General features: G+C 39.6%; 1 protein-coding gene across 6 annotated transcripts in view; it reads left to right on the top strand.

The window, feature by feature from the left end:
• Positions 1–15,015, top strand: part of ATP11C (ATPase phospholipid transporting 11C) — a 185,000-nt gene that overhangs the window by 158,257 nt on the left and 11,728 nt on the right. For 4 of the 6 annotated variants that reach the window (XM_070783453.1, XM_070783455.1, XM_070783452.1 and 1 more), the window contains 5 exons: positions 656–783; positions 6,308–6,443; positions 8,881–8,946; positions 11,155–11,258; positions 14,675–14,828. In XM_070783453.1, coding sequence (XP_070639554.1) covers positions 656–783; positions 6,308–6,443; positions 8,881–8,946; positions 11,155–11,258; positions 14,675–14,828 — 588 coding nt within the window. Of the gene's footprint in view, positions 1–655; positions 784–6,307; positions 6,444–8,880; positions 8,947–11,154; positions 11,259–14,674; positions 14,829–14,946; positions 15,014–15,015 lie in introns of all 6 variants that reach the window. The other 2 variants (XM_070783456.1, XM_070783457.1) reach the window with 1 other exon arrangement.

Here is a 15,015-nt window from a genome sequence, read left to right as displayed (position 1 = left end):
GGGAACATGGGTGGAAGTGGATTTAAAGGGAATGAGTTTGCTTTTAGACATTGTGAATTGCAGGTTGTCCTATGGGACAACCAGCAGGAAGTTTGGTCTGGAGCCTACGGAATTCAGGGCAAGAAAGAGTCGTGACCATGTGAATATATTTAGCTTTGATTTTTGTGAATATATTTATTTAATCCTTAGTAAATGGCCACATTCGATATCATAAATACAGTCCGGAGAGGGTCATAGTGGTATTTAAAAGCATGTAAAATATTAATCCAAAAAACTGTGACACAGGCTGTCCACTGCTTATATTTAGTTTTCCTAAGGAGTTCCTCTCTTATACTTAATTGGTCTTCATTCACTGAAAATTTTTTGAAAAGTTCTTGTTTAGTGTCTGTTAGAAATAGAGTTTATAGCATGTAAACATTCTGAATAAGAGCCTATTTTTAAAGGGAGAGTATATTAATATGATGTATTACAATATGTTAGTTTCTTTTCTGTACTCATCAGAGTGACCTTATTTACAAAACCTTTTTGTGCTGTCACACGAAGTATGAAAGGAAACTGTCTTGTTTTAGCTTGTGATTTTTCTAGACAGTTTAATATCCTCTGGCAGATGATTGTTCCAGTACATTTATTTCTCTTTTGTGGTTTGTCATTATAGCCACTGTATGATGCTGCTTACCTTACAATGTACAATATCTGCTTCACATCCTTGCCCATCCTGGCCTACAGTCTACTGGAACAGCACATCAATATTGACACATTGACCTCAGATCCCCGATTGTACATGTAAGTTGAACATATGTAAGGTAAAATCCCCTCAGACATTCAAAGTTGTGGGTTTCATTTTATCTGCAGGTCAGAAAGACACAGAACTTCCCTCCTGGTTTGATTACATGGTTCTGTTCTGAATTTTTAGCTACTTAAACTAAACCATCCAGCTGGAAAATGACTTGTCCTGGGTATATGTCTTATACTTGGATGGGTGAAATTATTTAGTTCAGAATCAGTAGTTCCTGAAACTTTGCCTACATTGTCATAGAGTTCTAGAGTCTTAGATGAAGACAGACTAGTTTTAACTACCTGCCATCTCCTCACCTGCCACCTGATGTGAAGAGCTGACTCATTGGAAAAGACCCTGATGCTGGGAAAGATTGAGGGCAGGAGGAGAAGGGGAGGACAGAGGAGGAGATGTTTGGATGGCATCACCGACTCAATGGACATAAGTTTGGGCAAACTCTGGGAGATAGTGAAGGACAGGGAAGCATGCTGCAGTCCATGCAGTCACAGAGTTAGACACGACTTAGCAACTGAACAACCCCCTCACCCAAAAAAGGGCCACCCAAAGATATAATAGATTGAACTGACGATGTTATGTTAGGCTTTCTTTTGTAAACTGCCCCTGAAACATAGCCTCCCTGCCTTGTTAGCCCCCATTCTAAAATGGCATTGTTGAAGAAAATAATTAACTCATCAAGCCTTTATATTCATGTTGTGTTAGTTGGAAATAGTTGTTTTTCTCTTGGATGGGTATTTGGCACTAGCCCCAGTTGCTTAACCTTTGATTAAATTGGATTTTTGTAAGTGAAGCCTACAGCTAAGGATAAAGATGTTAATTTACTGCAGATTATAAGCATTATTGAATAGTGGGTAGCAACTGCAGTAGAGTGAGTTGAGTAAGGTTAATTTGTGCAAAGTGAAGGTGTATGACTCATAAAAGTCACAATTAGGAATTGTTAGACTTAACCACAGAGAAGGCAATGGCACCCCACTCCAGTATTCTTGCCTGGAGAATCCCAGGGATGGAGGAGCCTGGTGGGCTGCCGTCCATGGGGTCGCACAGAGTCGGACACGACTGAAGTGACTTAGCAGCAGCAGCAGACTTAACCAGAGTTATAAAATTTGTTCTCATTTTAAAGATATTTATTATGAAAAATTTAAAACATGCACAGAAGTAGCAACAATATTATTTATATAGTGAACTTCCCTGTCCTCACCACTCCGCTTGAATATCAATTCATGGCCAATCCTACTTCATTAATAACCTTGTCTTCTCTATCAAGGACTTATTTTAAAGCAAATATCAATCGTTATATAAAATAGTTATTTCAGTACACTACCATACCTAAAAATTTAACAAGTCCATTATATCGTCAAATATCCAGTCAATGCTCAGGATTTTTCCAGTTGACTCATGTCTTATAGCATGCTTATTTGAAACTGTATATAAGGCCCATATACTGCAGTTGGTTAATAGGCTTCTGAGACTCTCTTAATCTGTAGGTTATTTTGACAATTTATTTGTTAACAAAACCTAATCATTTACCTTGTAGAGTTTCCCCCAATCTGGTATTTGCTGATTGCTTCCTCATGGCATTAATGTGTTCTGCTCTAGTATTTCTTGCAAAGGGTATAGTTTGATCAACAGAAGAATCATAGCACCCTTGGTAGAAATCTTCCAGAGCATGAGCTCTCATACCCTCTTGTTTAAATAAATGAAGACTCAAGGCCCAGAAATGACTTGCCTAAGGATAGAGGTTATAATGAGAGGCCAGGGCAAGATCTGATTTCCCTCCTCCTGATGACCAGACCTGGGCTCTTTTCCACAGGCTGGTGGTTTTCAAATCTTGAGCAGCAGTGTTCTATCTTCAGACAACAACTAAAGTGAAGACCAGTAGTGCAGTGACTCTGGTGGAAGAGGGATTTGGGTGGCAGGGAGCAGAATGCCTCTTGTTCAATGCCACCAAGAGCTGTAGCCTTGCCTATGCCCTAATCTCAGCTCTGCCCTTGCTGAAGTCACTTGACTGAGATGGGCCTTAGTTTCCTCTTCAGTAACAACAGATCTAGTCACAGTGTTTAGGGGAGGATTAAATGAGTGACTACATGGAAAAACTTACAGGGGTGCCCGCATGAATGCTCAGTCTCTCAGTCATGTCCAACTCTTTGTGACCCCATGGACTCTAATCCACCAGGCACCTGTGTCCATGGGATTTCCCAGGCAAGAATACTGGAGTGGATTGCCATGCCCTACTCCAGGGGATCTTCCTGGCCCAGGGATCAAACCCAAGTCTACTGCATTGCAGGCAGATGTATTACCACTGAGCCACTGGGGAAGCCCACAGCAGTGCACATAGTAAATTTCGATGTGCTTAGTCACTCGGTCCTGTCCTACTTTTTGCAACCCCATGGACTGTAGCCCACCAGGCTCCTATATCCATGAGTATTCTTCAGGCAAGAATACTGGAGTGGGTTGCCATGCCAAAATTTTCAGTAAATGGGAGCTATATAATCTTACTGTGCTATTAATAACACCCTTCTCCACATAACTTCAGGGCTATGCTGAGCACTTTTGCACATTAAGAATGTTGAAAACTTGAAGCAACCTATTGAGTACAAATTCTTGTAAGGGTTTCTATGAAGTTTTAGTAACGACACATGGGTGTAGCTCATGATTTTTTAATTATTCTTTTATTTATTTATTTATGGCTGTGGTAGATGTTCGTTGATGCATGCGGGACTTTCAGTAGTTGTGGCAAGCAGGGGCTACTCTCTAGTTGTTGTATGCATGGGCTTCTCACTGAGGTGGCTTCTCTTAGGGAGCGCAGGCTCAATAGTTGTGGCTCATGGGCTTAGTTGCTCCTGGATCTTCCTGGATCAGGGATCGAACCCATGTCTACTGCATTGGCCAGTGGATTCTTTACCACTGAGCCACCAGGGAAGCCTCCTCATGAATTTTTAAGTAATTTTGCATAGAGGGTATAGTTGCCACATCTGATGGAGAAATGAAAGCCAGGGCATACCTATCACATAGCCCAAAAAGCGGCTTCCTGCCTGCCTGCCCTGACGAGACGCTGCTCTCAGCCTGTCACTGTGTTGGAGATTGCTCCATTGCTCTGAGTGTTCCTTTGTAAACAGGAAGCTCCAGTCTTCATATGTGGCTTTCTCCACATTTATACCATTTAATGTGACGTGTAGCCTTATGTAACATATTATAGATGTCACCTTCATGGACTTAGTGATGCAGGCGTTTACCAAAAGTTTTGATGTGAAATGTGATGTAACTGGATCTTTTCATATTTTTTGAGAGAAATTTGAAAAGTAAACTGTAGTACTTGTTTCGAGGGTAGAGGCATAGTCTTCTACCACTTTAAAAGGCAAAAGAAAGGTCTCGGTACACCTGCTGCCTCCGATTATATGGAAATGTTCAGGCCTGTGCTGCTGGTCAGCACCCCTCATCTTCATTCCCTCCTGTTCTCTTCATGTTAGCTACCACATTCTAAGTTACAGCAGGTCCGTCATTCACCTGAGTTCAGCTGGGAAACCTCAGCTATAACCCAACACACCATGATGCTACTTCCTTTCTTCCCACAATGCGTGATGTAAATCCAGTGACTGGCTGGAAAGAGAGGAACCACTTCTTGCCTCAACCTCACTCAGTGACTCTCAAAACCCTCATTGGCTGGCATTTGCTGGGTGCTCCTTTCAAGGCTCTTTGAGAGAATTGCCTTCCCAGTGGCTCCCAGTTGCCTTGCGAACGTGACTTACTGCCTGTGGGTAGAGCTCATTTCTGGAAAGCAGTTACCTGTTTCCTCCTGCAGCTTTCTAGGGCAAATAGCAGCGTATAGCTTTATGCATCACCGCCATTGCTGTGGAGAAGGAAATGGCAACCCACTCCAGTATTCTTGCCTGGAGAATCCCATGGACAGAGGAGCCTGGTGGGCTGCTGTCCATAGGGTTGCACAGAATCAGACATGACTGAAGCAACTTAGCATGCATGCATGTATTGGAGAAGGAAATGGCAACCCACTCCAGTATTCTTGCCTGGAGAATCCCAGGGACAGAGGAGCCTGGTAGGCTGCCATCTATAGGGTCGCACAGAGTCGGACACGACTGAAGTGAGTTAGCAGCAGCAGCTCCATTGCTGATTTCTGTGTGCACTTGGACATCTTAGTAGGTAAAAGTTGCTTAATTGCTGTTTTTCAGAAAAGCCCATAGTACTCCATACCAACAGAACAGGGATCAGTTGCACTTACATTACAAAGGTCTTTCTTATTCATTACAGCTCAATGACAGTCTTCATAATATTGGCAACAGGTACTCTATTTGAGTGATTTTTTTGATACATATTAAGAGGAATTTGAAATAGAAGCTAAAAAATTCCATGCACAGACCTATCTTCTTTCTGTAGCTCTGTCCCATTAGAATCGGTAGCCTTTTTCGACATCCTGACTTGTACCCAGAACACTCTTATTTTTGATGGATGTTAAACTTTGGATCTGTCCACCCGCCATTTATCAAAGCCTGGCTGTACAGCTTCAGACATGTTATTTGACTCATTTTAAAAATATAAAGGGCACCACAAGACCTAAGAAAGGTTAAATTCCCAGGAAGAAATCTTGATTAAAAGAAGTATTTTTATAATTATAGTTACAAAGTCATGGTAGCTTGTTTGGTTGAGAGCATGTGATTTAAAGTCAGCTCTGGCATATAGCTGTAGTAGTGGTTCCCAAACTTTACTGCACATTAGAATTACTTGGGGATTTGTACTTTTTTTAAAATTTGACTGTGCTCAATCTTAGTTGTGGCACGTGGGATTGAAGATCTATGTTGCGGCAAGAGAACTCTTGAGTTGCAGTGTATAGTATGTTTAGTTGCAGCATGTGGGATCTAGTTCCCTGCCCAGGAATGGAACCTGGGTCCGCTGCATTGGGAGCACAGAGTTTTAGCCACTGGACCACCAGGGAACTCCTACCTGGGAAGTTTTAAAATTGTCCTGGTTAGCCAGGTTATACCTCATGCCAGTTAAATCAGAATGAGAGTGGGAGCCAAACATCAATGTCTTTAAAGATCCCCTTGTGATTCCAGTGTGGATCAGAGTTTGGAAACCGTTATGATACACCTTTTTGAGGCTCATTATTTGAAAATGGTAGTGATAAGAATACCTATCTCGTGGTTTTTGTGTGTACACAAATGGACTATATAAAACTCTTAACCCATTTTTATAAGCATATAATAAGTACTCAATAAATGAGCTGATTATTATTATTGATGATATTAATATTGTCAGTGATCAGAATCGTAACTTAGAAGCACTATAACAACTTACTCCAACACCTCAGACAGTAGGTGATTACACAAAGACAAACCTGTGTCTCTGTTTGATCTTTTAATGAAAGCCTACCAATCCCTCATGAGGAACTTTCATTCTATAAACAGGGTCAAACCCCATGCGCACCTTCAGCGTTTCACTGTATCTTTAAATAAACAGCCTACAGAGATTCATTAACTTGTGTTTTTTCCCATTTCTCAATAGGAAAATATCTGGAAACGCCATGCTACAGTTGGGCCCATTCCTATACTGGACATTTCTGGCTGCATTTGAAGGAACCGTGTTTTTCTTTGGGACTTACTTTCTTTTTCAGACTACATCCTTAGATGAAAATGGAAAGGTAAAAAAAAATTACGTGTTTTGCTGTTATAAGCATGGCTTAATTTTTTTTCCATAGGCATTGGGTCTATCATACACATACTATAGCTGTAATCATTTTGCAAATTATTTCTTAAAGGTATGGTATTTAGTTCTCACAGCATCCTTAGAACAATTGAAATGTCAAAGTAAAAAATCACTTCCTGCTTGCACACCTAACTAGAAAGCTTATGTGCAAACCTCGGGAAGCTTAACTTGGCTGTAATTTTTACTAGATGAACAGAATTCTTGGGACTTCAGACTTTGAACCTGTACACTTTGATGTGAGCCAGGGTTTTGCTGTTTTAAAAGCAAAGTCTGTCCCCACTCAGTTCTTAGTCTGTGCTTAGAGTGCAAGGAGGTAGCTGCCATATGTTTGTAGTATTTGCCCAATAATTAGGGAATTCCCTTCTCTTCCTCCTTCCTTTCCACATGGGTGCATAGTGTTTTCCAGAAAGGCTACACTGATCCTGCCAGTGTCTTCCCAGCAAGCGACTCCGTAGGTCAGCACCTGCATTGGGGTGACTTTGCCCTGGCTGTGCTCTAGGAGAGAATTGCTGATGGGGTGAGGTCTTTGGCAGCCACACAGTGGAAAATCGAACCCACCTTGCATGCCGCTTCCACTAGGTTCTTTGCTATTTCTCAGCTTCCTCTTTTCTGGTCGTTCATAGTTTATAATCATGTGAAGCAAAGCTAAGTTTCAAAAAGACTTTACTGAGTACAATGACTATGTCTAGAACCATGCAATCACCATCTACTACAGAAGTGATAGGCTCAGTGAATTTGAATGATATACTGAAATTAGGTACTACAGTTAAAACCTCTCTAATTTGGACTAACAGAAATCAGTTTAATCACTGAGTAAGTGTTGATGAAATACAGATTTAGTACTTTAGTGTAGGTACACATAGCATTTGCCAGGGAGAGTTCCCTAGTGAATCTGTGTGCACCCTCAGGCCAATCACTTCAGTTTTCGAAGTCACCTTTGCCCAGTGGTAAGCAGAAGAAATTAGATTGTATGATTTCTCAGATCCCTTCAGCTTTATGACTTGATTCTGTAACTTTATCTTTTTATTTTATGTTTATTTGGTACATAAATTATAGACAGCTGACTATACTCTTCCACAATTCTGTTGATATGGTTCATTTGCTCAGCAAACTCTACTGGTGGTGCATGGGGAGCCTCAACCCACCCTATGTTTAATTCATCTCTCATTTTGAGTTCATTAAGTCCAAATGAATTAGATGTTATTGTATGTTTGCTAAAATTGTGATAAGAACTACTATCAGAAGTTAAACATAACACCATGTATGATTTGATCAAATCCTTTTTTTTTTTTGCTGTTAACCTTAATTTTTTGTTTTTATTTTTTAAAAACCTTTTACATTTCATTTTCTGTTTTAATGTTATGCATTCAGATCTTGACAGCATTTGGTAAGCATATGTGCCATTCATTGCCATCGTTCGGATTTATACATGGTATCTGCTTTTCTTTGATGTGCACATGCTAACAGCTGTAATATTTATAGCCACAAAATTATTTTGTTTTTTTATTAAGATATAACTGACATGTAACATATGCCTCAGTTGTATAGTATAATGATTTGATATTTGTATGTACTGATTGATCACCACAATAAGTCTAGTTACCCTGTCACCATATCACCATATACTCTATTTTTATAATGTAAGTTCATTTGTCTGCAAATTAGTCCTTGTTTGAGATCTTTAGAGCTATATTGGGCTTCCCTGATAGCTCAGTTGGTAAATAATCCGCCTGCAATGCGGGAGACCCTGGTTCGATTCCTGGGTCAGGAAGATCTGCTGGAGAAGCAATAGGTTACCGACTCCAGTATTCTTGGTCTTCCCTGGTGGCTCAGCTGGAAAAGAATCCACCTGCAATGCTGGAGACCAGGGTTCGATCCCTGGGTTGGGAAGATCCCCTGGAGAAGGGAAAGGCTACCCACTCCAGTATTGTGGCCTAGAGAATTCCATGGACTGTATAGTCCATGGGGTCACAGAGTCAGACATGACTTAGTGACTTTTAACTTTCAGAGCAATATGACAGGAAAAGCCCATATCAAACTCTGTAGAGACAGGAGACATCCAAATGAGTTGTCTTATGAACATTACTGGTAGAACAGAATTTTTCCTGTCTGTATCATGCTAGTCTGTTCTTTGTTTTATGCTACATGGATTCATGAAATAAACCCTACCAACCACACACGTGGTGTACCTCTTCAAGAAAATTTAGGCTTACAGTAAAAGCCAACATATTGGCCTGATCTTTTGAGCAGGTATTTCCCTAAACAATTTATACAAAAATCCTTGTCAGTTACACACAAGATTAAACTGGCTGTTTATTGTTTTAAGCAGGCTTGTGTATTCATGGTACATGTAATTGTTGAATATTTTTCAGGTATATGGAAATTGGACATTTGGAACCATTATTTTTACAATCTTGGTATTCACCGTAACTCTGAAGGTTAGATTTTTATTATTCAAATATGTTTAACACCATATTTTTTTTAATACTTTCTGGTCTTATACTAATATATCTTAATTTTTACTGTGAGCTGTTATTCAAGTCTGAATGCTTATTAAAATTATGTGTGGTATTAGAGATTTGGACATTTGTATACTATTTGTGATCCATTTTTTTCCAGTATATTGTCTATCCTCTTTTTTTTTTAATATACGATACTTATATTGGAAATCTCTTCCTTTGTTCCTGCTGTTTTTGAGATGTTATGAGAAGTGGTATATAAATGGACTGTGAGTGTGTTTCCATGTTAAATACTTGAATATTTTTTTAAGTTATATATCTGTTTAAGAAGGCCAGTCCTTAAAGGAATTTGGATACTTAAGTTGAAAATAAGTGTCCGTGAGCAAAATATGTGTGCCAAAGAGCTTGGTAGTGATGATATTTCATATAATGTGTTCATCACTGAAATTTACCCATATTAGTGATGAAATGCATAAGAATATATGGCAGATAACATTCAAGGAAAGCAGTTTTGGCAAAATCATTGTCATTAACATGCAGCCGTGTAATAATGCTGTATGCTGAATACTGCCCTTAAGACTCATGAGTTGGGCCACCGTTACAGTTGAAGGTATAATCGAATTATTTTGATCATTCCAGTAATAAACACCTCACATGGAGTCCAAGAATGAGTACCTTTAAATGAATTTCATTCTGCCCATTGATCAGAACTAGATTCAGAAGTATAATTGACAAAGGGCCTCTAACCATTTCCCCTCTGCATTTTTATACGTGATCCATTTGTCGTACTGAATAGAACTAACATGTTTGCATTCTTCATGTACTATTTCAGTGATATTTTAGGCTTGCTAGAAAATGTTACAATTCAACTCGGTTTAGCCACTTACTAGCTGGGTGTCCTTGGGCAAGTGACCTTGTTTCTCAGCATTTCTATTTCCTCTTCTATGAAATAGAAATAAAAGGACCACCTACCTCCCCTGGGATTTTTTATGAGAAGTCAATTAGTGAATATGTATAAAGCAGTTAAAGTAGTGTCTGGCACATAGAACGAGATTGGTACAATAGATACTAATTATTATTATTTACTGTTATATTTCATAGGATCATGACTTAAAAGGGGATTCTCTCCACCCTTTTTTACCCCTGGCCTTGTATATGGCCCCAGGGCCTTCAAGCACCCTTTGTAGTTAAAGTTGGCCTTACTACAACATTTTTCATCTGTCTCTGAAAAGCCATCCAGTCCATCTTCTTTGCATGAGTATTACTGTGACATGTTTCCTAGCAGCTTGGTGGGGGGTGGGGTGGAGGGGATTCAAGACTGGGCTGCATTCACAATGTTATCAATATCCTATTTATGAATGAGCGACTATTAACAGAGAGCTAAGGAGCAGGTGTCAGAACAGCAAGTAACAAAACGGACACCACCTCCTCTTCAAGAATGAAATGCCCTGTATAGTAAGCATTGTGGCCCAGAAATTTTAAGAAAGCAGAGTGGACCATACGTTTTATTTTTAGATTGCATGTGAAAATCCCAGGTGCCACAGTCAGAAGAAACAATCAGTCCTGGAGGAAACATGAAAGGATTAAAATCTCAGGCAGCTGAAAAGGTTATTGATTCAATGGAGTAGCTGTGGGGTTTGCAATTGAAAGGCATGTTACATAGACCCGCAATCTGTGGTTCCATGATGCCTGATATGTAGAGCTAGTTGCCTTTTCATTTAGTAACCTCCCTTATGTTGTGTTTGAGGTCTCATGACTCCTTTGTGTAGTTGGTCTTTTCTTCCTAGCTACTCTTTCCCTCTTCTCCTGATCCTCAGTATACCTGCCTCCACCAGCTAGGGCTTCTCTTTTTGCCATCAGCTTCCTGACGACCACCACTTAAGGACATGGGGGCTCCAGTGTCCAGGATCTTACCATGACTTCATTCCTTGTCCTTCCTTCAGTAGTGAGGCATCTACAGTGGGTACTTCCTTGTCCATACCTCCATGCCTGTACTCTGGCATCTAAATATCTTGGGGCAGAGCTCTTTGGGAAGTCTGGTTCTGTTCTTCTAGTGCCGTTTGGCTTTGGTTGCCTGGCCAAGCTGGATCCTCCCACAGGTATCATGTATGAGTTATTGAATGCCACTAGATACTGCCTGGTGTAGTGTGTACACATCATGAAATTTCCTGTGTTGTATCTTTTCAGCTCGCCTTGGATACTCGTTTCTGGACATGGATCAACCACCTTGTGATTTGGGGTTCTTTAGCATTTTATGTATTTTTCTCATTCTTCTGGGGAGGAATTATATGGTAAGCAACTAAACATGTGGGAGTGATATGTAAATATTAAGAATATATTATATGTGCCAACATTAATTATACTTTTAAAGTTTTGATTATATAAGATGGCAAGTCTTCAATATTAATGGACTGGAAGTTACTTCTAGCCAGTAATGCTGCTAATTTTAGTTGAGATTTTAAATGTAAGTTTATAGACTGCACAAATTACTCAAAAGACTTTTTGACCTTCCTTCTGGTAGCCCTTGTGTAAATCTTTCAGCTTGAAGGTATGTAAACATCTCTCTGTGAAGTGAAACTAATTTCTAGCATGGCCTCTCCCATATGATTTCCAGTGGAAATACTCATCCTCTGAAATTTCTGCACAGTGTAGTGGCCAGTAGATACAGCCTTATCCATGTGGACCCTGTTCTCTCTTTATGGTATATCACTCTCATTCTTGCTACTGCAGATGTGCTCAAGGTACAGAATATATATCACTGAATACTCAGAGGGTGGTTATATCTTGAAATCACCATCCCATTGTTTTGGGGAAGGTAAAGGTGGACTCTGCAGCTTAGATTTAAAGTTCATTCCATTCATCTTGGTTCAGTAGATGTTTATTCAGAATCCATTTTGCATGAGGCACTCTATGGGATACAGCAATGAATAGACTATACCCCTGCCTCAAGAAGACGAGAGTCCAGTGTGTGCACATAAGCTGTGATTGGGAGAGTCATTAGAAATTAAAATCAGAGTTTCATCTCCTTTCCTTACTGCCAAAGGCCTATATTTTATTTTTAAATATCACAGTTGTTTTCATTCATTGGTGATTTCCCCTGAAAAGGAAACCAGCAGCAGAGAACAGGGCTAAAGCAAGCCATTGGTTGAAATTCCAGGCATACATATTTTCACTAGTTTGAGCAAAATCGTACATACAAAACATTCCACATTATCACAGAGGACCATGTTTATGTCCCTTGAGACTTAATTAGAAGAAACTCGTACTGTTTTGGAAAGCTTTTTAAAATAAAAGCCTCAAGTAATAAAAATATGGAAAACCGAATCACTTGCAGAAGTAGCAACTCCAGAAAGTATACTTACAGCATTTATTTGACACATTTATTTGAAGCAGTGACACTAAAGGAAGTCTCTATTTTTTTTAATAATATACAAATGCCTCAAAGTTGATTAATCAAATGTGATATACAATAGTAAGATCTGCCCACAGGACCATAATTCTGTCTAGGAATCTGTGTAGTCAGCATCTGAACTAATTGTGCAAAATTTCCTCAAGAATGAAATGTTTCTAGCAAACTGAACCAGTTTCTCACTCTCTCCAGACTGTTCCTTATTGATTAAAACAAATCGTTGACACGTTTTAAAATATTGTCATACTTGTTTCTATTGATTAGAGATGCTGACTAAAAATGAAATGTGAATAAATCTTTGTTTTACTTTCTTGCCTCTAGTGCTGTCCTTAAGTAGACCTGTCTGAGTTGAGCTACTCCGTGAATATAAAATTTATATTAATCATAAGTCAACCAGCAAAATGTGACTAGAAATTGTAAAACTTCAGCTGAATGCTGATTACAGCTAGTCTCCGGACATGCTCAACCCTGAGGCATGATGACTCACCTCTCTTCAGGGATAGGCAGTGAGAATGATTTCTGAGCTCCAAAACCCTTCTAAAAATAATATCTTTTGTTTTTTACTGCTCCCTTGCAAGACTCCATAGATGCTGTCAAAATCAGAAAGAAAACTGTGGAGCTTTTAGAAACAGAGTATTATGAGTACTATGCAAAGGAATACCCAGTAACTAGCAGTCAGAATTGTCTGCTGGACCCTTACTGTGTCTTAGCTGCCTGGAACGTTTGTCAGGGTGCTCTTCTGCATTAGAGTGGGACTTGAGCGCTGTGGAAATCTTTTCTCTATGGTAGGAGCCCTAGAAAACTCTTAAGTTTCTCCACCTTACTATTCTCGCAATGTAGTGCCCTGTGAAAGTCACTCAGTCATGTCCAACTGTTTGTGACCCCATGGACTATACAGTCCATGGAATTCTCCAGGCCAGAATACTGGAGTGGGTAGCCGTTCCCTTCTCCAGGGGGTCTTCCCAACCCAGGGATCCATCCCAGGTCTCCCACATTGCAGGCGGATTCTTTACCAACTGAGCCACCAGAGAAGCCCAAGAATACTGGAGTGGGTAACCTATCCCTTCTCCAGCAGATCTTCCCTGACCCAGGAATCGAACCGGGGTCTCCTGCATCGTAGGTGAATTCTTTACCAACTGAGCTACTAGGAAGCCCCACAATCTAGTGGGTAGTGGGTCCACATGTATTCCACAGTCTAGTCCTCATCTGTGTAGAGCCATGAGCTTGATGTGATCATGTTATGTTGCATGACAGTGCACAAACATCAGTGTTTAAATGAGAAACCAGTGTATCTTATTATTTTTATTAATGTGCATAATGAGGATTCCTTTTAAATGCAACAGGCAGCTTCAGTAACACTTCTGTTTCATATAATAGGAACTCATTTGCTTTTCCATTATCTTCAGTGAGCACTATTTGTCATCTACTAAATGGGACCAGCCAGTTACATACCTAAGGCTCCTAATCCAAGGATAATTTGGTACATGCCCTGAGCTCAAGCAGCTGCTTTGCACTTCCTCCCCCTCAGCTTCAGACGACATTCATGCTAACGTAGTGAGTCTCTCAGTGGTTCATCTCAGACAGGGAAGGGCAACTGGCTGGACCTCTCAGTAGCCACCTAATGGTTCAGTGGATGACTAAACCCGGCAGAATGTCGCATCCTCCTGGATTTCTGGACCCCAAGGCTTAATGTGTGATTAGCAATAGTCTTCTGGCAACCTACTTTGCACACTCTGGTACTCCGTATATATTTGTAGATGAGAATGGTAGATTTTTCACATTTGAGAGAGAAAAACTACAGTCCTTATTATGCTTACATAGGGGTTTTGTGGAGGTGGGGTGGCGGTAATAAAAATGTCTTTTAAATTTCCAAATGTAGAGCACAAATCCTTTCTTACATTAATAAAACAGCCAAGGAAGTAAAATGTTTAACATAAAAGTTAATCATCATTTCTCTTGAATATGTCAGAAGTGCCAGCATTTTCTAATGCAAATAAATACTTTCCAGTTGGCAACCTTAAAATAGATCACTTAGTTGTTTTCAAGTCAAGTGCATTTTATTATCCCTTTGATTACTTTCAAGTCAAGTGCATTTTCCCCTTTGATTATCATCCCTTTTCTTTCCAAACATTTAGTAAATGAAATCTGTTTACTACTTTTGGTCGTTATAAAGATTATTTTTATTAATGTATATAATGAGGATTCCTTTTAAATGCAACAGTTAGTTTCAGTAACATTTCTGTTTCATATGACAGGAACTGATTTGCTTTTCCATTATGTATTCTCTTTCCACTCTAGGCCATTCTTGAAACAACAGAGAATGTATTTTGTATTTGCTCAAATGCTGTCATCTGTATCCGTATGGTTGACCATAATTCTTCTAATATTTGTCAGCCTTTCCCCCGAGATGCTCAGGATTGTATTAAGGAGTGTAAGAAGAAGAAGTACCAGGGTAAGAACTAACTTTATATTATAAACTGATTTTTGTAAGGGGCTTCAATATCTGCCGTGAACTAAAAACTTTATTTAGAGAATTGCTTAGTTACAGCATGTTAAACCCCTCCTTACAGGTTCATCACTTAATTTCCTCTTCTGCATAAAAAGTATAATAAAAAACTTCGTTATCCAATGCAGGTGGT

The sequence above is a fragment of the Bos indicus genome, chromosome X (genome assembly GCF_029378745.1).
Source record: "Bos indicus isolate NIAB-ARS_2022 breed Sahiwal x Tharparkar chromosome X, NIAB-ARS_B.indTharparkar_mat_pri_1.0, whole genome shotgun sequence".
Classification (NCBI taxonomy): domain Eukaryota; kingdom Metazoa; phylum Chordata; class Mammalia; order Artiodactyla; family Bovidae; genus Bos; species Bos indicus.
The sequence above is the reverse complement of the archived record's forward strand: the minus strand, read 5'-3'. Positions and strand labels throughout refer to the sequence as shown.